This window comes from Telopea speciosissima, chromosome 7, assembly GCF_018873765.1.
Source record: "Telopea speciosissima isolate NSW1024214 ecotype Mountain lineage chromosome 7, Tspe_v1, whole genome shotgun sequence".
In the NCBI taxonomy this organism is placed as follows: domain Eukaryota; kingdom Viridiplantae; phylum Streptophyta; class Magnoliopsida; order Proteales; family Proteaceae; genus Telopea; species Telopea speciosissima.
Window position 1 is genome coordinate 13,676,365 of NC_057922.1, and position 22,805 is coordinate 13,699,169.

The following is a 22,805-nucleotide window of genomic DNA, read 5'->3' on the forward strand; positions in this document are numbered from 1 at the left end:
TACAAAATTTCAGACCATTGTTGCTGCGGCTTTATCCCACAGGCAAGTCATAATGAACGTAGGCTTCATTTTGAAAATTAGATTTTTTGTAACACTCACTATTTTTTAGTATAGGGTACAAATTATTGCAAGTTGCAACTTCAGCTTACAATGCGATTGTATTGAGCTTTGATTTGTAATAAAATTTAATATGGGTCAATATTTAGTATATATATAGTTTAAATGCATGCCTTGTTTATGCTTCTTTTATTTATTATTTTGTAGTTAATTTAGAACAAGAGGGAGATGTCCACCTAGAAGGAAGGCTTGAAGGCAAGCCCAACCCCAACACGATCCTAAATCCTCTTAGCTCAGCCCAAGCCCAAGCCCAAGCCCAAGCCAGCCTTAGGTCAGATTGAGATATCTCAGCCCAAGTCCAACCTTGTCGAGCTCAGCACAACCCAACTCGACCTTGATTGACCCTGATTGGGCTGGGCTAGTAGGCCAAATTAGCCTTGTTTAACCCTATTTTTACGATCCTAATTGACTCTTATTTTTTTCCATTTCCATTGTCCTATGCATTAAAACAATGAGAAACATGTGAGTGTTGAGCATTGGTTTGTTTTGTATTCAATTGACTATTAGATTTTTCTTTGGGTTAAAAAACTTAGTCCACTCGTAAAATTTTAATTACTTTCATTCAATAGATATTTAGAATTTTTTTTTGATAAATCAATGGATAATTAGATATTAAACAAAAATTGTAATATGTAAACACTTAATTGTAAAGCATAACATAACACGGTCTGACTCATCCCGAGGCCTCAACCCTGGCCAGCCCGACCCTAACCCTGTGCCTGAAATTTCCAACCCTAAACTGCTCTTAGGGTAGAAAAATCCAGCTCAGACCCGTTCGGGGTCAGGGTGGACTCGGATCGATTGGGCTAAACTTACACCCCTACCGGCTACCACACGCCCAGACAAACGATCTATTGCCTGTAGGGTATTTTCGACTTCTCCCGGCAGTGTCATGGTCGCAATTTTCTTAACATATGTTCCCTATCTTCCAATGTCCCATAAACCCTAGCCGTAGAAAAAGCCATACGATTCCCTCTTCTTATTTGGTTTCGCTTCTCCCACCAGTTTTCCTCGTTAATCTTATGCCCACAAAGCTCGGAAGGAGCACAAACTCTGCTCTAATTGCATTCGAGCCTCGTCAGGTCACGCTTGCAAAGCAGAACATGGCGAAGAAGCTCTCTGCCGAAACCTTAGCAAACAATTCTACTGATAAAACCCTTAACATAGACCAGAAGCAGGAGAAGAGTAAGAAGAAGAAGAAGAGCATGAATTCATCTGACAGAGCTCTTCTTTTTCATTCTATTGCTGCCTATCTCGATCGGAATGGATTCTCTGAAACGCTATCTGCTTTTCGATCCGAAACCCTAAGCAAGGTACTGTCAATGCTGCGTTGTTTAGTTTAGTTTGGTTTGTTTTCAGTATTTTAATTGTATGTAGTCTGTTTGGGCAGTTCCTGGCTATTATAGTAGTTCGAATGACTAATGAAAGCAAATGATAGACTTCAATAGTGAATCCATATGGTGCTTTGGAATTCTGAACGAAGAACTGCAACATTGTCTGTGTACCTTGTTCATTATTTTTTTTTGTTGTTGTCGGAAAAGACAAGAGCTTCACTAGTGAAGGGAAGTGAAAGAGAAGAGGGCTGAGGTACCACACTCGAAAGTGGAGGCTGAAAAACCATACAATACAGCCAAAAAGCACAGCAGCAAACAGTCTAAGGGCTTCTTTTATCAGAGTCAGGTTTAGATCCTAAAACCAGTGGGTTGTGGGCTCACTATGCTTCCGCTACTGAAGTATCTTCTTCATCATTTTTTTCCAATTGAAAGAGCTTTTCAATTCTCTTTGTTGTCTAACTTGTATGGGCTTTGCACTTTCAGTCCCAAATCGGGGGTTTAGTGAGGGAAAAAATTGCATTTTGCTTGGACACCCATTTTCATTTTCATGGAGAAAAATGATTGGATTGTATAGCTTTCTGAACTTTCGTTTTCAAATTTTCTTGCTTTGGGTTTTCCCCGTGGATATCTACTTATCTTTCTTCAGACAGGGGGAAAAAATGTTTGCCCTGTGGGATTCTATTAGCAAGAGTTTTGGGTTCTTCAGGTGTTGTATTTAATTTATTGATTGTTGATAATTTTGAGAGTTAGTAGGAGTGGTCTGGTTGAGGGACAACTCATGGACCGCACTACAGGCTTCAATACTTCAGTAGCTAGAAGTAGAATAAAATGTACAACAGTCAAAGTGGCTAAAAATGACTCAAAAGAGGAGTCCTATGCCCAATGAAATAGTTTTGGTCTTTAACAACACTTAATCTAGCTAGGGCATCTGCTGTGGCATTGGAGGATCTTGCCTCCATCTGAACGAGTGGTTCTCTGTGGAAGCTTACTGTGGCGTGAGTCTAACCATGCACCTGACTCTCCATCCAGAACTGTATGATCATAATAGCAAACCCACTACTAACCAAATTCTAACAATAGGAGTCAAGAGGATTTGCTGTACAGGATCTTTAATAACAGAGCAATTAGAAAACTTAAAGATATTGTATAATTTTGGATAGAATGATGCAGTCAAGACCGTAGCTGACAAATTCGGATTCGGTAATTATTTGGAAGGTGTAAATTCAGAATAATTTGCTTTATTAATTTAAAAATTTGCTAAAAAAAGAAAGACTTAAAATAAATTCGGATTAATTTGGGAATTATTTGTTTACCTATAAAAAATTTGGATAAAAAATGCCGATAGGGCGTACCCAGTGCATGAGGCTCCTGCCACTGCAGGGTCTGGGGAGGCTCATAATGTAAGCGTCCTTACCCCCACTTCACTGAGAGGCTGTTTCCAGACTCAAACCTGCGACCACTAGGTCGCAATGGAGCAACCTTACCGTTGCACTGAGGTCCGCTGGGTAAAAAAAATCCAATGTCCATTATTATTTGTTGTACCTATATCACTTTATAAATCAATTATCTTTTGTGCATAACATACAAGTGATATAACAATTGAAGTAAAATTCCTTCTTCTGAAAGAAGAAAAGAAAAGAATTGTGTTCCTAAACCATTAACTCTAGCAATCTTGCAGAGTTTCTGGTCCATCAAAGATTTAACTACTGGATGAGTTGATAGGTTCTCAAAATAATACCAGATTAAAAGTCATCATCTTTATATGCATGTGATATCTTTATATACCATAAGGTAAATACTGCTAGATGTAGTAACAGGATGAATTGTGCAAATGAATTATATATTGTCACTAGCATGGATCAAGGAACCACCTTTCCGTTGGTGATGCATGCATACCCCATCTAAACATGGGTAGATACATTATTGTGGTGCTGCAGCATGGCAATTTATGCAATAGTCAGCCCTTCGTTAGCAACACATATCCTATTGATTGGTCTATCAGTAGGGAAAAAAACACCAGTTTTACAGTTGTGGACTGTAAAATAGTATTGATGAACTCATGACAGCAACACAATGAATTCAGGTAATGGATTTCTAGTCACCTAAGGTTATCAGGTACGAAATCCAGAATCACTGTCAAGTAAAGAAACCCGATTTTAGGAAAAATTTAATTCTCCAGAAGATTAAAGACTCAGAATGGGCTAAAATACTGGTCGAAGGTCAGAATATGGGAGGAGAATGACTCGCCAAATTTGACTCAGATCTTAAGAGATATGACCCAATCCTGCTAGGGGTAGGATTCTAGAACGGGGTTTCAGAACAGTAATTGATTTCAGCAACTCGAAGAATTAAAAATATAAGTAAAAATGATTTAATTTGACAAAGAAATAATGATCTGAAACAATAACAGGAAACAGCAATCAGAACTTGAAACCAGATTTGAAATTGCTAGTTTCAGAAAAATACTACTGTGAGAAGAGCTCCTAGAAATCGATGTAAAAACTGGATCTTGAGTACTGATTCCGGAAATAGAACTTGAAAATTATTGACTGAGTTTAAATCTGAAGTTTAAGAACAATAAACAAAGCCAACAGAATAATATGAACTAAGAACAGAATTAGAAAGTATATACAAGAAAGGAGAGGAGAATTCTGACCTGTTTAAGAAGAAGAGTAGGAGTCGAAAGATATGAACCAAGCTTCCCCACCTGCATTGGGGGCAACTCGTTTGGAAGGCTCCTCTGGCGCAAGATCTGCAAAATCAGAAAGCCCTGAATAAGTTTGGGAGCATTAGTCTCAGGTGGGGGAGCGAGCCCTTTAGTGACCAAAGTCAATATATGGTATCCACAAATAAAGGGCCAATATCGGGGCCAATTTCTCTGCTAGTCTTGATAAACTCTTGTTGTGGAAGTGTTAGCAGTTTAGTAGCATTCGACTCTCCTTACTCCCAACTTCTTTATTTGTTTCCCATCCGGCGTGCTGCTGGTCTTCTTGTTTTGCGGAATCTTCTCTTTTGGAATATTTATGGGATTAAAGACAATCTGCCTTCCTTTGAAAGTAAAGATGCACAAGTTCTTTCCTCCGATCAGAACATCGTTGTCAAACATCCACTGTCATCCAAGCAGTATGTCTGTCAGCTTTGTAGGAATGACATCACACCAAACATCCTCTTTGTAAGCATCCTATTTAAGAGAAAAAAAAACATCTTTGGTTTACCTCAAGGGTGTTACCGTTCAAAAGAGAGACTCTGGATGGTTGTGGATGCGTATTGGTTCATGGTCTAGCCTTGTCAATGAAGGCATGAGAGACCACATTCATGCCAACTACCACTGTCTATAAAAGATACAATGTCACCGCCAATCTTCTCCTTTAGTTACTGCGACCAACATACGGGTGACTACATTCAGTTCAAAAGTCTTCACATCCTCATCACCGTCATTTGTTCCTCAATCTCCTCCTCAAGAGGAAGTCCATCAATGAAGTCTCTGCGCTGGTATCGACGGCTGCCACAGTAGCATTGGTGGAATTATGTTGTTGAGGATAAAACTTGGCAAAATGACCAAACCTTGTTATAGTGGTAACATTTTACCTCACCACTGCCATTCATGGGAGCTTTTTCCTGTATCTGCGGTTGATGGTGTAGATCGTCTTGTAGGTCTGGTGGCTGAAATGATTCTTCGATTCTCTCTGGACTGGGGATTGAATCTTCTAACAGGAGTCCTCAAGGGCCCGTTTGTTTAGAGGGTACTTTGGTGGGGTGGGAAATTGCTGATGTGGCACTTCAAAATCCCACCCCAACATTGGTTGGTTAATTTGGGGTGGTGAATTTACAAAAGCTCAGGGGACATCATTAATTGCTTTGTTTGCTGATGTTGCACTTCAAAATCCCATCCCTTTGCTATCCAAAGTCCCACCAATTTGGTGGGACTTTGGTTACTGTTCATGGGAAAGTAACTTTACCTCAATATTTCCACCCCAACAAAACCCCACCAACATGTAGGTCCCATCTTCCCAACAATCCCATCCCACCTTCCCCTCTAAACAAACAAGGCCTAAGAGATCTTACGCTTGAAGTGCCTTTTGGAAACAGTTTTGCAGATCTTGTATCTGGCAACCCTAAGGCCCCGTTTGTTTGACGGGGAGGATGTGGTGGGAATGTTGTGGGACAGTGTCCCAATGTAGTGGTTGGGGATTGGGGGTGGGGTTTTTACTTTTCCTATGAACAGTAAGCAAAGTCCTTTGTTTTTTGTGGGACTTGGGATAGCATAGGGGTGGGATTTTCAAGTGCCACATCAGCAGACAAAGCATTTAATGGTAGGGGTGTCAATGCCAGCCCGCACCGTGAGACCGACCCAACCGGCCGTTAAAGACCGAACGCCCGACCCGTTTATAAGCGGTAGTTCCGCGTCTTGAAAGTAACACCGACGGGTGCCCGATCGACTGCCCGTTTAAAGGCCCGATCGAGCCCGACCCCTTTGCCCCGTTTAAACCCGACCCCTAAGCCCGATTATTATTACCTATTCTACCCCAACCCGGAGAAAATTCCCAAACGTATACACGTTCCAACTTCCAACTCCCTAACAAGTTACAACCCAGTAACCTAACCCTCCTAAATGACTAACCATTAACCCTAATTATTTACTAAAAAAACCATTAACCCTAACTAACCTTCCAAATTCCACCTCTTTTTTTTTTTTTTTTTCTATTCAATCTCACAAAATCAAAATTTCGAGTCTTTGAGTCTCACACGATCACACGGCAAAATTGCACTTCTTTTTCCTTTTTCTTATTTTTTTTAAATAGGACATGGGACATGGGACGTTATAGTTTGTGGACATGGGAAATGGGACTGATATTACTTTTCACACCGTTTAGTGCCCGTTTAGAGTTAAATAGGCCATTAGCCCGACCGAGGCCCGTTTAAGACCCGTTTACTTTGAATAAGGCTGTCCCGATTAAAGACCGAACACCGACCGACCGAAATTAAACGATACCATGTCCGCCCAATGCAAGCCCGAATACCTAAACGGTCGGACACGGTGCAGCCTATAAAATTGGTGAGGCCCGTCTAGGCTCGACCGAGACCGACCGAACCCGACCGGTTGACACCCCTATTTAATGGTGTTCCCTAAGCTTTTGTAAGCTCACCACCCTAGGTTAAACAAACAAGGTTGGGGTGGGATTTTGAAGTGCCACATCAGCACTTCCCAACCCCAATTCTCCCCCCCCACCTAAGTCCCCATCAAACAAACGGGGCCTAATTGTATCACAAATTTCAGATTTCAGACCTAGCCTGAACCGAGAGACAAGCTAATGTAGTCCTAGGTAGGAGTAATCCCACTAGGAACCAGGGTAATAGGATATCTTAACAAGGCTGGCCGATTGGGACAGCTTAGGCTAATTAGGGCAGAATTAGGGTTATGGTTAGGGTTTCGACTTTGGGTTTTATTTGGTAATGATGTGCAGAATTTTATGAGTCTAATGCTATAAGTTGGATCAAATTTGGTTGAGGTTGGAATTCTAGGGTTTTGGGTAGGATGCCTTGTGAAAATGGACTGTTTGTAAGATCTAGGGTTTAGGGGCAGATTTTAGGAAAGAGGTTTATAGGGTATTAATGGGCAGGTCTAGGGGGTTATTTTGGTATAAAGAAGTTAGGGTTTGGATTGAGTTACAAAATTCTGCAATTTAGGGCAGAATTGGATTTAGGGTTTTAGGGTTCTAATAGATCTATGGATTAATGGAACGGGTGATAATAGGAGTAGATGGAGCTTAGGTTAGAGGATTAGAAGAAGAAGGTTAAATGCTGAATTAATAAACTACTTACTTGAAAGATTAAATCTTCAATGGTAGCAGCTTTGAAGAACTAGAAGAAGGACCTCCCGATCTACAAGATGCAAGGAGTCGATCGGAGTCCACCAATCCCTTCACCTTGATATTACCCACAAGGTTCATTCAACAGAGCAGAGCAACAACTATGGCAGCAAACAAAAGCTTTTTCATTAATCAAATTCGTATGTAATGCTGGCCTCCTTTACAAACTTATATAAAAGACTCACAAATAGACTTAGACACTAAAAAGGAATGGCTTAACCCAATCCTTAACCTATTAGCTAACTTAAACTGACTAAGAAACTGAAATAGACTCAAAATAGAGTCCTAATGACTTAAAAACAACGTAAATTACTTAAAATAAAGAAGATTCCCTACTAGCCAATAGGATATAAGAACCTCTTAGCCAATAGGATCACTTCACTTAAATTAGACCAATTGAACCAATTGGATGCAACCAATTTAAACCGGTTCAATTAAAAACACAAAAATAAGACTAAGTATTGGGCTAATCCCGTATGCAACCTATATACCCCTAGCTTAGGCTCATTAAAGTGGCCTATTACATAGAAAACCCTTGGGATCAAAGGCCCAACATGTATGTAACCCAACCCTAGACTTATTCCCAATGAAACAAGCCCTATTTGATGATGAATCTGCATCACAAGCTGGTCATTCCTCCTCATCAATACCCATGTGAGCAACAAAGGTGTCAAATTGATCCATACTTGTCCACTGAGAGTGAACCCTGTCATAGAGTGTTTCATTTGTCATGTAGGCGCCTTTGGAAAGTCCGAGGGAGATATTTCTCTTTTAACTTTTCACGCATTTTTGCCCATGTAGTGGATAATGGATTAAACCCAACATTAACTAGGTTTCAAAATCCTACCCACAAGCAAAACCATAGGAGATCTGTCATGACTCCCAAAATAAATCTCAGAACAGTCCCAAATCACTGTCGAAACTAGGTCTCCCCTAGTACTCCCAGATTAAGGGCCGCAGAAACTTCAGACTTAGGGTTGATGTGAAGCGCAACGGAATATATCCTGTGTCAGCCTTCAAACAGTGTTAAATCAAAGAAAACAATCTCAATACGTACTTGGATGTGCAGGAACAGAATTGAAAGAATAGAAACAAGCCAATAAGAGAGAGGGATATGACAAGAGCTTCTCAATTGAGCCTTGCTAATCTCTCACCAGCCACCACTAGCCTCTCACTAGGGTTTTCTGCTTCTCACAGGGGTTCCTTCTTCACACAAGAGAAAACAGCATAATAGCATAGGATTTTTGGTCAAAATTTTGGGGCATGTAGTGAGCCCTTCTCTTATTTAATGACTCAAATGAAAACAGCAACATAAAACCTTCGTTGTGTGGGAAGGAGGTTTCTTTACAACATAGACTTCTCAAAAGTAGAAACTACAATGAAATAAAAATATCTCACATATCTCCTAGAACTTAGTAAATTAGAAACAATTCAAACAGGTAGTAACTATTGGGGCAGTTAAGAAGCTTCATATAGATAAACCAAGTGTAGAGGAAATGAGGATGTTGAGAAGGATGTGTGGCAAGACTATGAAGGATAAAGTAAGAAATGACCATATTAGAGCTGAGTTGGGAGTAGCTCTGATTTGATAAGCTATGTGAGAGTCGTTTGAGGTGGCACGGCCATGTTCAATGAAGGCCTTGGGATGCTCTAGTACAGAGGAGTGATTTGATTCAGATTGAAGGTACTAAAAGAGCCAGTGGCAGGTCCAAATTAGCTGTAGGAGAAGTGGTGAGGAAAGACATGCATAACTTAGGCCTCCTATCATGTATGGCTTTGAATAGAACTGATTGGAGAGCAAGGATCCATGTGGCCAACCCCATTTAGTTGGGATAAGGCTATGTTGTTGTTGTTGTGACAAATAGGTAGTAACTAAATACTAAGCATAATAAAGTAGAATCTAACAAAAATAGAAACTGCTAAAGAGTCCTCTATGCAAGGACTAAGTAAAGGACTTATTAATGGGCCTAAGCCTGATCCATAAAGTGCACCAAGCTCAACCACAAGGCTGGGCTTGAGGGCCTAGGTTGGATGGACTGGCTGGGGTCGTTGGGATCTCATCTTGCGTATATATTTGATTTTAAACCTTGGATCTGCATCAATCTGACTCTGTCAAGCCTTAATTCAGTGTAAGGATAGTCTAAATCTAGCTTGTCAATACACTCTGTATTGGTAGGAGAGAGCTTTTGAGAATCCAAAAATATTTATTGTTCTGTGTTCCTTATCAATATAAAAGGATTCTTCTTCCTTTTGTCCTAACATTTAGAATATGGGCAATATATCTATGTGAACATTGTTCAATATTAATGGCTTTACAGGATTGCATGGATCTGTTTGTGCTACTTTCTTCTACATTGTTTCCCCTCTTTTTAGTGGGTGGATGTAACTTTCTTATATGCAAGATATTTGGATGCAGATTGATGATTGGATGGGACATTCTTTGGATTTGGAGGAGATGTTTTACAAGTATCTGGAATCTAGGTATGCTGAGATCTATTACTTTTTTTTTTCTTCTTTCAAGATGGATGGATAACTGAAGTATTCTATTCAGTTAGAGTCGGTGCGAGAAACCCGCTGAACACAAAGATCAGACACTGTAAGGCAACATTAGAGTAGGACTTTCCTTACCCCCTCCCCCTGTAGATTGATTTTATGTTCTTCTAGTTTCCACGTAGGAGGCTTTGAAAAAGTGGAAGTTAAATGTAAATAGCGAGTATAAACTTGCTTTCATTATGAGACTCCTAAAAGGCGGTGAGTATCCAATTAGCCGGCTCAAATGCTAAATAGAAAATAAAAATGAGGAATAGAGGAGAGAGATATGTGGTATTTTCCAAATTCCAAAACATGCTATGTTTTAAGTGTTCATTCTATTACAAATTTAGCAACTTCTATCAGTGTTCCCCTTGTTAAGATAAAGAAAATAGACGCTAAATTAAAAAAAAAGGAACTCTAATGACATAAAATAGCCTCGTGCACTGGGTACACCCTTTTTTCGTTCACCACAACATGACACCCTCTCAAATAAACTGGTCATAATTGTCTGAAAGGGACTTGGAATTGCAAGATCTCTGACGCAGGCGGAAGGTTCAGATCTGTAATAGAGAGATCAGATCTAATTTATAGGGAGATTAGGGATAGGATAAAGGGAGAAGACGAGGTTTCAAGATCAGATTCTGATCTTGATGACGAGAGAAGAAGAGACTGGGGGATGAGAGGGAATATCGTGAGAGACAGGAGAAGAGATGAGATTGAGAGGGGGAGAGAAACAAGAGAAGATGTTGAGGAGAGGGGAAGGGATAGAAGGTGATCAAACACACCTGCTGATTTCCAATGAAATCCAATATTCAATTCATTCTTCAAATCTTCCTTTCATTGTTGGGTTACATGAGTAAATCGAACGGATTTTTTTTTCAACTCTTTGTTTTTTGTTTACATTTGGAAGAAGAAACAAGGATATGACCAACGCTTCACCATCTGGCCTGTGGGAATGGAATCACCACCATACCCAACCTACTGAATCACCACAGTAGGGTCTGAGTGGAATCAGCACCAATCAGGCTCTTGGAATCATCACAAAGAGGGCTAGAATTGCATCACCACAGTCCAAAAGCACAGCACCATTGCAACAACACTGAAGCCAAATCTCACTCCCCCCCCCCCCCCCCATAATTAGAGTGCCTAAACCCCTGCTCCTTTATAAATAACTTCATAGAAACCAACAAAATAGGATACCTCTAGTATGATAGGAGGTTCCCTTACAACTTAAGTCTTCCTTCAAAATAGAAACTATGGCTGAATTGTAGCATATCTATCCAACCCTACAAAATAGAAAGTAAGAAGCCACAAAGTGAAACCCATAATTCCCATAGTAGCTGGAATATTTTTAACAGAATATTTCCCACTCAAATCTCCTACAGATCTTCTAGAATATCCTCCTAATCTCCCCATATAATGTGCATCAAGATGATAATCATCAGATTGAAGAAACAGATTGGAACTATTCAAATAAGTCTTAGACTCTCATATAGTCAGATTTGTAGATCATAAGTATGAATCAACAAAAATAATTGCAGGAACTAGTGGATGATTTCAGAAGAATCTCAACTGACATATAGAAGAAATAAGAACAACTTTTAAGTGGATAATAGAATCAGGAAAGATCAGAAAGAAGAGGAAAGGAGATTACAGTCATTCAGATTCTGGAATACCAGTTTGCGAATGCACACAGCTCAGCAGCACACAAACTCTTAAGAAAACTCAAAATTCTTCACTTAAATTATGCTAAATCGGTAGCTCTTGAAAAATATAACTAGATTCATAAAAGGACTTCTAATCACTCTCGCAATTTGAATAAGTTAAACAAACTCAAATCTGGGCTCTACTCTAGCTAATAAGTGTCCTAGTCTAACTCGAACTCCTCTAACTTAACAAACTAAGATACTACTTCAGGCTTCCATTGCCTCCCTCGAGGCTACTATGTATTGTCTTCAGCACTTCCATGAGCTCTCGGGCCTTCGCATCAACCCTACTAAGTCTCTTATGTTCTTTGCTGGGGTTTCTGAGCTGGACAAAATTGCTTTCCTTGACAAATCTGGTTTCCAAGAGGGCTCATTACCTGTCAAGTACTTGGGGCTCCCTTTGATTCCTGCTAGGCTCTTTGCCCATCACTGTACCCCGATGCTTGATCTCATTAGGAAACGGCTTCAGTTAAGGAAAGGCAAGCTTCTCTCTTTTGCTGGTAGGTTGGTGCTTATCAGATCAGTTTAGGAATCTTCTTATACCTATTGGTCTGGCATTTATGGTCTTCCTCAAGCTACTATCAAATCATTGGAATCTCTCTTGGCTTCCTTTCTTTGGAAGGGTAATGATTCTTCAAGATTTCTTCATCCTCTAAGCTGGGTTGCTGTGTGCCTATCTAAGAAGGAAGGTGGCTTGGGCATTAGAAGAATCAAAGAAGTGAACTCGGCTGGTATCATCAAGCTAATCTGGAAGATTGTTTCTAAAAAGAAAAGCATCTGGGTTGATTAGATTTACTCGGGCCTTCTTCATTAGGATTCCATCTGGACAGCTTCGGCTTCAGCTGATTCTTCTCATAGTTCGAGAACTCGCAAGATCTCGCCGAGTTTCTCGGTTTTTGGAAAAAAACGAGACGAGACCTTAGGCGAGTCCCAAAAGTGTGAGATCTCGCTGAGATGGCGGGATCTCGGTTCCAGATCTCGTTTTGAACCATTTTTATGAGGCATCTTGTCCATATTTCGTCGAGATCTCGGGTTGACCCATGGAAATGACCCTTCTACTATGTATTTACTTACCTAACTCGACAGAACTCTTATATGCTTGTTGTGGAGCACTATATGCAACATTACAGCAACACTATGTCATGGGAAGACTATGTGACACTGGTGGGGACTGAATACTTGATTCAAAGTCATTTTATGTGATGATAGTTGTAACACGGCTAAACAGTTTGATATATCACTTTAACATTTCAGATTCTTATTTAAGTTGTTTAGCTATTAATTGAATGTTTTGCTTGCTTTCTATTACTAAATTATGTGTAGAGTAGGGTATTTTAGTACATCATCGCCTACCAACCTATGGTCCGAAGTGAAACTCATATTTGGACTTTGTTTTTGTAAAATCTGATAGTGTTATTGTGTTTAAATGGCCTAAAATAGGCTGAATACCAAGTTTTAATCCCATTCTAGGTCTAAAACTCACCGAGATGAAGCTTCGAGTCGAAAAAAAAATAAAATGCACCAACTCACCGAGATCTGAGATCTCGACTCGACTTGGTTTTTCCCAGATCCGAGTTGGTTCCGAGATCCGAGTTTTAGAACCTTGATTATTCTTGGGTTTGGCGCAAGATCTTAGACTCCCGACACCTGGTGCTTCATGTCATTCATTCTCGTATTGGAGATGGCCTCTCTTCTTTCCTTTGATTGGACCCCACTGGCACCCAAGGGTGATTCTCCTCCACTCGATCACTCCCCGAACCATATATGCTTCGGGCCTCCACAGACTATCCTTGGTGGCTGACATATTAGATCCGAATGGCTGGTCCCCTCTTGCTACCTCCTCTCCGAAGCTTAACCTCATCTGGAATGATCTTCCTCCTATCCCCAGAAGTCTTTTGAGAAGAGGCGACTGTGTCACTTGGAAAATAGGCAATTCAAGCTCCTTCTCCTCAGAATCTGCTTGGGATCTCGCCCGTCTCAAAGGTCCTTTGTCCCTTGGACAAAGTTTCTTTGGTTTAAGCACCACATTCCTAGGCACTGCTTCACGGCTTGGAGGATCTTCACTAATTGCCTTCCAACTCGGGCATTCCTTCGTCATTGCTAGATCGCAGTGACCCCCTCTTGCTGTCTTTGCTGGAACAATGTGGAAGACACTGACCTTTGAATGCCCTGCTGCGGCAACAATTTTGAAAGGTATCCTAATCAAGTGCTGGCCAGCCCCTAGAAGAATTCTCCCTTTCTCTCGGGAATGGATTTGGATTGATATGACCTTTGCCGGCTCCTCTATTTGTGATACAGTCGGAAAGTTAGCTTTTTGTGCAACTCTCAACCATATTTGGATGCAGCACAAAATCAGGAAATGGATCTCCAACTCTAGGTCTTATCAGCAGATTTGGGATTCCATTTCGTTTGAAATTAAGGTGAAATTATCGTCTGCTCCTCCCTCTTCTTGTCTTGACACCCCAAGGAACAGACTTATTGTTGTCTTCTGGGGTCTCTCCTCTGTCTCTCTTGTTTCTCATAGCTGAGGCTTTGGCTTCAATTTTTTTTGTTTTGTTGCTCCTCTTCGGAGGCCCTGTAATTCTTTTCTCTCTTTGGTAATGAATTTCTTATTCACCCAAAAAAAAGATACTACTTCTAACTTGAGTAATTTCATGTCCAGACCTCACCCCCACCTTATGGGCTTATATAATTTAGACCCATTACAAGATCAACTTCTTAAGCAAGTAGCCCAAGTCCCTTAAAATTATTCATGGTCCAAAATAAAGTCTTCCTAGGCCCAATCTGGCGGTCTTGACTGCATCAGATTGGACCTGGCTTCAATTATTTAAAATTAAAATCAAATTACAGACATGCCCATGATCATATATGACAATTGACTAAAACTCATTCAATCCCCTGGCTTGGAACTGAGCTCCAGATATTGGATTTTGGGCTGGTTTCTTGGGCTGCCAAAGCAGCTCTACTTTGATACAATTGAGGACTGCTGCATCATTAGTTTTTACTTCCTATTTCCATTACTTTGCCTCTTTTGATTCAAGTTGCTTGGATATATGAATCCTCATGGTGGTTGTATCTCTTTTTGACTTTTTCAATGCAGTAAATATCACATGGAAGCAAATGTCAATTGTTCCAAGCAGCGAGGTAAGTGTCCTATCTGTGTAGACATGGTCTTTGGGGCTTTTGGCCAGTTGATTGAGGCCTTTTAATATTTGTTCTAGAGAATTTGTACCATACTATTTCTTGGTAAAATTCTCAAGGCTGGTTCTGATTCCAGATGTACAGAAATTGCAGATTTGCGAAAAGATGGCGCTACTGAAAAAGTTGAGGGAGAGAGTAACTTTGATGTCTCTGTGGAGCTCACAAAAAAGAAGAAAAAGAAAAACAATGAGGATGGTGCGAACTCCTTAAATGAACAGCCTGTAGTGGGCAATTGTTTAGCTAAATGTGTTGATTACTTGGACAAGAAATTAGTGGATGAGGTAAGCACTCATATACATGTGAAATCTAAAGAGAAGAAGAAGAAACACAAGCTAGAAGTGTCTGAGGAGCCTGCTAGTGATACTTCTCATGAACCACAGTCTGATGTATTGAATAAAAGTAAAAAAGACAAAAAGAAAAAGAAAAGCAAGTTGATCCCTGGATCTCATTTTGAGGATATTGAAAATGGTGAAAATGTTGCTTCTTCAGTAGCCAAGTTGGATGCAGACGATACCTATTGTGTGGTTTCATTGGATGAGAAACATGTTAAATCTAAAGATAAGAAAAAGAAAAGAAACAGATTGGCTTCTGAAAGTCCATGCTTTGAGGATAAAAAGGAGTTTAATCAAGGAGATCCTAAGAAAACTGGTTTCACAGAAGAGGATCTTCAGACGAAGGATGATAATGGAGTTGATATAAAGAACAAGAGTTCCAAGAAAAGAAAAAGGTTGGTTTCTGAAGAAAGCAAATCTCAGTCTGATGGTGGAACAGGCATTAGAGAGGCTCAACTGAGTAAGGATGAGGGTCCGGAGGAGGACAAGGGAAGTCAGCAACATCCCAAGGAGGCAAAATCCATAGGGGTTGATGAAAATGCTACCAAAAAGAGGAAAACACATAATGGCCATATTGATTCCAATAATTCACGGGAAATGTCTGTTGACAATCAACTTGGTGGACTTGTCAGCAGGGACTGCGAGAAGGATGGTATAGAACGATCCGCATCAGAGAAAATGATCAAGAAACAGCACAATGGTTCAGCTGAGGTATGTGCTTTTCTGCTTTATGGTTCACATTGTAAAAGACTTGTACTTGTTGATGTAATGATTTAAGGTTTAGTATTGTGGGACAGATTTTTTTTTTAGATAAATAAGAAAGAAATATTAAATCATAAAAAAACATAGGAGTCCAAATTATAAAGCACATAGCCACATACATCCAAAACAACAAAAAAGTATTGCAGGACAAATTGGTCATATGGGCAACACCATCCTGATTTGTCAATTGTAAGAGAAACCTTAATAGACACAATGGATCCTCTGATACACTACATATAATCGATCAGATTGTCCCCACCTGATTATAAGGGTTGGATATCTGATATCAGCATTTATTATTTTTTTGATGAGTGATGACTTTATATCAAGTTTAACCTTGTTTTGATGTATGGACAAGAAATTGACCTGCTAATAGCATACATATAATATTTTTAAGTCATAGGTCCGATGATGTATTCTTGAATCCACTTGACCAGTTTGCATGTTTTAATAGTTCCATCTTTCAGATACATTTATTTGATTTAATGGTATGAAAACGTGCCTATAGATTGAGTTATCTTCATCCAGTTGTATCATTTTACCTTATGGTTCATCATTCCCTCTATAATCATTTTCTATGTCTGTATGATTATATTATGCTTTTTCTTCTTCTCCCCTGCCGTCCAATCTTCCATTTCTTACTTTACATTTTCACCCTTTTGTTTGTTACTAGGCTTGGTATGTGCCTTTCATGAAGATTTTGTGTTTGTTGTTAAAATAGAAGTGGCCAATGAAAAAGAAAATAATTTTTCTACAATTCCTATTGACTAAAAATTGCTGAAGTATCAAATACCTTTTAATAGGCATTGTAAATACAGTATAAAAATTGACCAAAGCCCGACTAACCAAGCGAGGTTGAGTTTATTATACGATTAGATATTTGGTTTACAAACTATCTTGTACAAATGAAGAGAAGAGTAACTTATATAGTTTTGTTCTATGAAAATTTTATACATAGAAGACTTTGACATTAATTACAATTTTTTCACATTGAGTTTATATTCAATTTGTAGAATAGAACAGTTACCTGATAGATTCCCTAGAATGTTTGTACTCGTACTATAAGCTTTAGTGGTAACCTATACTGATGGCACAGTGAAGAGAAAATATCCAACTTGTACTTTAGGTAACTATTTTACCTTAGAGTGCCCTTTGGTGATTGAATATAGAGGTTAGGCACCTTCTAGTGAATAAAATTTCTCAAGGCAGCAAACAATTAGAAAAACTCGACTTAGGCACAAACCGTAACAAAGTTCTGGACATGACTAATTTGAACAATGTTTCCAGAATAGGGGGTTGTGTGAAAACAAAAAAAAAATCTGCAACAAACAAGTCGTAGAACCAGTAATGTCTGATACCATTTTCAGACATTCAAATCTCTGTATCTCACTCAATATGAATCCATTCCGGCTGATATTTTAAAATAAAAAATTTCACTGAATCCTCTTAATTCCAACCTATAACGCCCAGAAGATCATTTGTATAAGGTTAAATTACACATCACCCCCTGGTTTTTGAAAATACTCAAATGTCCTCCTCTACAGTAATGGTGTTAGTCTGCTGTTAGTTATTGGTGTGAAAGGACTATTTTACCCTTATACTAAAACATTAAAATTAAATTTACAATAGTACCCTTCATCTTCAACCTAAAATACCCCACCCCTTTCCTGCAAAACCCTAAAGATCCACCAAAACCAGATCAAAACCTAAATGGAGATGGGATCCAACCCTATTTCGTTGCCCATTCCAGTGAAGAATTAAATCATTAGAATCCACTTCAACAGTAAAACCCATCAGAAAGCAAAAAGAAAGATACAATATTTAAGAGATACTCCAAAAACAGTAAAACCTATCATTAAAACAAGAAGTGAATATTTGAATTGTTCCAAGAAAAATACAATATTTATTTAAGCCCCACTTGACAAAAAGAAACTGATCGGAGACACAGGATAATTGGCCGAGCATTGCTCAAGACCCACTTGTGATTTCAGAGACTCTCCCTTGCCGTTCTCCGAAATATGCAGAAGCTGATATCTCTGGAGCAAACATCGACGCGATCTCAAAAGTGAGATAATCCGAAATGGAATGGATTTCGACATAAAGTTCATATTGACCGGAGAGAGAGGGAAGAGTTTCCTGCTCAGATTTCTCCGGTGGATTTCAATATGCGAAGTCAAGATTTAACTCTCAACCGCCCTACAATTCTTGGGAAGATCTGGCATGCAACCATGCTCTTGAGTTCGAATTCAAGATTTAGCTCCTCTATGAGGAGCTTGCAAGAACAACTCAAATCCTAAAAACCAGAAATAGAGAACCAGAGACTCGAATCCAGGTATCTCCCAGCTCCATTTCTTCTGATCCGCAATTATTGTCTACCCAAACCCTAGATCTCAAACAATAAAGCCTTTTCAGATCTCAGAAGTTAAAGCTCTTCTCCTTTTTCTTCTCTCCGGTGAACTTCTGCTTGAGATTGAGTTGCAGGTGTGAGGAAGAGGATGAGTTTGAGGTTTTTAGATACAAGGGTAAAATTGTAAATCTACCCTGGTCAAGGGTAGATTAGGAATTTAAATTTATTTAACTGGCTGACATCATCACTTAACAGCATAAAACTAATGGTAGGGACTAATTTGTCATATTGGGGTCTAATATAGGGGGTGATTTGAGTATTTTCAAAAAACGGGGGGTGATTTGAGTTTCGTTTGAAAACCAGGGGGTGACGTGTAATTTACCCTTTGTACAAATAATAATAGATCCCTGAAACAAGGCTGGGCGGAATCTACACTACCAGTTCAGAAGTTGAGTAACTTCTAAAACCCAACTCTGTTCAGCCTCAAAATTTGAAGTCAAAGTTGCACAATAGAAAAGAATTGTTTCCTAAAATTTCAGGCCAACCTGAGATGAATTGAAGGAGTTTTTGCAAATTCTTTCAACCCAAAATTGTTGTTAGGATGGACTAACAGTAACAATAACTTAAACTCAGAGTACTAATCAGCAGAGAGAGAATCAATCTGACCTGATACTTGAAGGAACAATCAGAAGAATTATTAGAGGATCACCAGCCAAACCTGGGAATAATGAGTGGTGATATGCACTAGCAGCACAACCATATCAAGTTGCCTCATAACCCAAACGAAAACTTCATGAATCAATAAGAACGTACGATACATTGATGCGTAAGACAGTTATTAATAGACCAGCTATGTGATGCAGAATTCCAGTAATAAGAGAAGAAGGGCTTTTTGTTTGGTTTAGTTTTCTGAGTCAAACTGAACCTGTGATTCAACATTGGTTCATGTTAGACTTAATTTCAAGCATAGTTGTCATGGCGTCCTGGCACTGGAGAAGTTTGCATGGCGACCTACCCCATGGCGTCCCTCTTTTATTTCTTATTCCTGTCTCTCTTTCCCTCTTCAATTTCTTCTTCTTGTCTTCGATTTCTTTCGATTTCTTCTTTCCCTCTTCGATCTCTTCTTCGATTTCTTCTTCCTGTCTTCTTTCCCTCTTCGATTTCTGAATTTTCTTCTTAAAACTTGAGAAACAATAGAGAAAAAATAAAACATGGCTTGAGTATACATCTATTAAAACATTAAAAATAGAGAAAATAAAAAATAAAACATGGTCGACATGGCAACGCCATGGCGGGCGACATGTCGACGTGACACCCCTCCACCGACTTGGATCGCCGTGACGCCGTGACAACTATGATTTCAAGTCCCCTATGGGTTATATGGGTCATGGACCAAGTATTTTTGGGTTTTTAATTTTAAAAGGCCCATTCTATAAGCCCAAATGATAACTTACTTTCAAATCTGAAACTAGTTGACACATCTGAAATCAAATAAAGAATATATAAACAACTGATAAGACTTTCAAATGCAAGTGACAGATCAAGAGATTAACTACCAATATACAGAACTGTTACTAACCTGCAAGGATGATTCAGAACTGGTTCCAGCACCATAACAGTCCACTGACATAGAAGAAGCAACCTTCTGCAGGAGAGAAAGAAACATATCGGAAGTAGGCAACCTAGCCGCAGCCTGGGAAGCAAAGCATATCGATAGCAGGGAGAAACAGGGGTGCGATTTGCAAAGAAAAGGGAGAGAAAGAACAGTGGTTGATGGAAAAGAAAGGGGGAGAGAGAAGAGTCTCATAATTTCAAATAAAATAATAGTTAACCACCCCCCCTCTCCCTCTCTCCAACTTTCAGTCAATTAGGGTGTTTACAGCTCTTTTATATTAAAACAGAAACTAGAATCCCTCTCGACTTCTACAGTTCTACTGGCTAACAAGTAATAACAATTAACAAGTTGAATTAGACTTTTTAAATAATAAAATACTTGCCTAAACTGTACCCACAATCAGAATGAGCCCCTCAGCCGGCTTCTAATATATTTAAAAGAGTAAAGTACATAAAGGCTCCTTAGAATTAAAAAAAACATCTACTTGTAGCTACCAACGACCAAACTTGGATGCTTGAATTTCTTAAGCTTTGGCTTCCAAAGCTTGTCATATTTGTTCAAACCAATCCGATGCTAATGCATCATAGGTCCAGTCGTATGGTCGGTATAGTCTCCTTTCTACTAAATTTCTTTGTTTAAAAGAGTGGGTCCAGGCTAGCATTTATGCTGTCCTTTGTTTATCCATTTAGAGTTCAGATAGCATTAGGAAAGTTGGTCTCTATCTATGTGTATATGTACCTATACGAGATTTAGAAATTTATCTAATGTACCTAATGAAAATAGATCTGAATTTTGAAAGTTGTGTGTTGGTGCCTACAATTTTTTTGCAGTAAGGACCCCCTGGAATATGACATATTTTTCATCCCCTTGCTGAACAAAACTAGTATAAATGCCTGAAAATTGACTTGAAAGTGACAAAAACACAATAAATGCAATTAGATTTCTGGACAATGAAATGGCATCTTTGAAACTCATGTGAAACTTTATTCTTATTCTTAAACCCTTCCTGTGCTTGTTTGAGATTTATACGATGTTCTTTATCACATGGACCCATCTTCATCTGTCTATGTTTTGCTAGTTGGCTAGAGATCATGAAGATAAAGTTCACTCAATTCTGTGACATTTACCCTCCCCCCCCCTTCCCCCCTTTTGTTATTTTTCATTAACAAACTCCTAATTATTTAAGTAAAGGGGACTTCTAGCTAAGATTCTTCTTGTGGGTAATTATGTTGCAGCCCAAGACGGTTAACGCATTTCAAAGAGTGAAAGTTGAACAAGTGAAGTTTGTTGATGAGAGGCTTCAGGATAATTCTTATTGGGCAAAGGTGTGTGTTTTGTTCAACCTTTTTCCCCCCCTTATTCATCTTTCTTTTTTAATTTGTTTAAAAAAATGCTTTTATGTATGGTATGCTCTTTCTTTTCCTTGTATTTGTCACAGCTTTTTCAAATGAAAACTTTCTGCAGGATGGTGCAGAAACTGGATATGGTGCAAAAGCACAAGAAGTCCTCGGCCAGGTTAGAGGAAGGTAAATTACCTTGCCTTACTATGCGCAAGCGCAACTATGGTTTTGAATGTTGATAAAGATAACTTATTGGTCTACTCTTTTCAATGAGTAAATTTCTAAGTAGCTGGTCTCCTCCAGGTCATGTTTTTTTTTTCAAAACCGTCTACTTCATTCACAGATTCTTAGTACTTCTGGGGACATTCCTTCTGAAGTAGCTCAACTGTTAAGTCTGACATGGAGTTTTAAATATCAATAAAATATATACTATTATTTTTTCTCTCCTATTTTATAGGGATTCAGATGCCCTGGATCCCATTTAACTATGTTCGAATAGGATCATAGAACAGTGAGTGAACTGTGAACTATGAAGTCATTTTTGGGAGGTTAGGGGTGTCCTTCAAACATTTCAATCACATCACCTGAAAATCTGGTGTGAATTTTGGATGAATAATGATTACTTTCTGTAGAGAGTAAAAACAAAGGTTAGCAATAATATATATGAGGGACAAGGTGACAAGTGGCTCTGAGCAACAAGGGGAAAGAAAGCAAAGGGAAAATAAAAACCCATTGGGCTAGAAAATACAATAGCATTCAATACCCGGAAAGAACCCAAGAGTATACAAACTCTCCTCAATACAACAACAGTCAATAAATTAATGTACTAGTATCTATTGTCCATTTGTTGATTGCTAGCTGATTGCTATCCAACTTAATTTGACAATTTAAGTGCAAAATATCCCATTGGACCTCTTTCTCCCTTTGTGGGTCTTCTATATAATGTTTGTTTCTTTCAGGGATTTTCGCCATGAAAAGACAAAGAAGAAACGTGGAAGTTACAGGGGAGGACAGATTGATTTACACTCCCATTCAATAAAGTTCAATTATTCTGATGAAGAGTGATGGGTGTCTGCTTCAGTGAGCAACAAATTTTGTAATTTTTTTTTATTTCATTGCTCTCAAGTCTCAAGTTTCTGAGATGGAAACTCTTATTTCTCTTCATTAGTGCAATATTTCATTAATGTTTTGCTTATCATTAGATACTGATTTTTTTTTTTTTGGGGGGGGTGAACTAGGAAATATATTTTTACTTCTATTTCATCGGTTCTGGAATTCATTTTTATAGAATTGATAAGATTTTAAAAGAAAGTAGACTTCACAAGATTTCCAATACAATAAATGGCTAGCAAGCAAAAAGCTCGACTAATGTGAGAGCGATAAATGATTGAAGATCATTTTTAATACTTTTTTGTGTGGTATCATAAAGTATGTGTACGAAACTACATTTTGTCTGGTATTCATGATATTTGAATGGACGTTTACCCCCTAAAAAAAGAGTGGATACATGTCTTGTAGAGAAAACTTGTCCTCTTGTTTTGAACAAAAACACATTAATGTCTAGAAAGATACCTTTATTTAGAAATACGGCTCATGTTCTAAGTGCTGCAGCGCAGGCTACACATGGGCCTGCCACCCACGGGGGTTAG

General features: G+C 38.9%; 1 protein-coding gene across 1 annotated transcript; it reads left to right on the plus strand.

Moving 5' to 3' along the window:
* The first annotated feature begins 1,028 nt into the window (after positions 1-1,028).
* LOC122669422 (lisH domain-containing protein C1711.05) lies at positions 1,029-22,369 on the plus strand. The gene is made up of 7 exons (XM_043866178.1): positions 1,029-1,430; positions 9,738-9,802; positions 14,660-14,703; positions 14,845-15,803; positions 21,052-21,141; positions 21,281-21,342; positions 22,116-22,369. Exons 1-7 carry the CDS (start codon positions 1,140-1,142, stop codon positions 22,219-22,221), a joined length of 1,617 nt encoding a protein of 538 aa, XP_043722113.1. The 5' UTR covers positions 1,029-1,139; the 3' UTR covers positions 22,222-22,369.
* Positions 22,370-22,805: the final 436 nt, after the last annotated feature.

Excerpts from the sequence above, each read along its gene's own strand:
- LOC122669422 (XM_043866178.1), top strand. The coding sequence starts at position 1,140 with ATGCCCACAAAGCTCGGAAGGAGCACAAACTCTGCTCTAATTGCATTC. Across the intron at positions 15,804-21,051 it reads AGCACAATGGTTCAGCTGAG|CCCAAGACGGTTAACGCATT; the intron begins GTATGTGCTTTT and ends ATTATGTTGCAG. Across the intron at positions 21,343-22,115 it reads CTCGGCCAGGTTAGAGGAAG|GGATTTTCGCCATGAAAAGA; the intron begins GTAAATTACCTT and ends TGTTTCTTTCAG.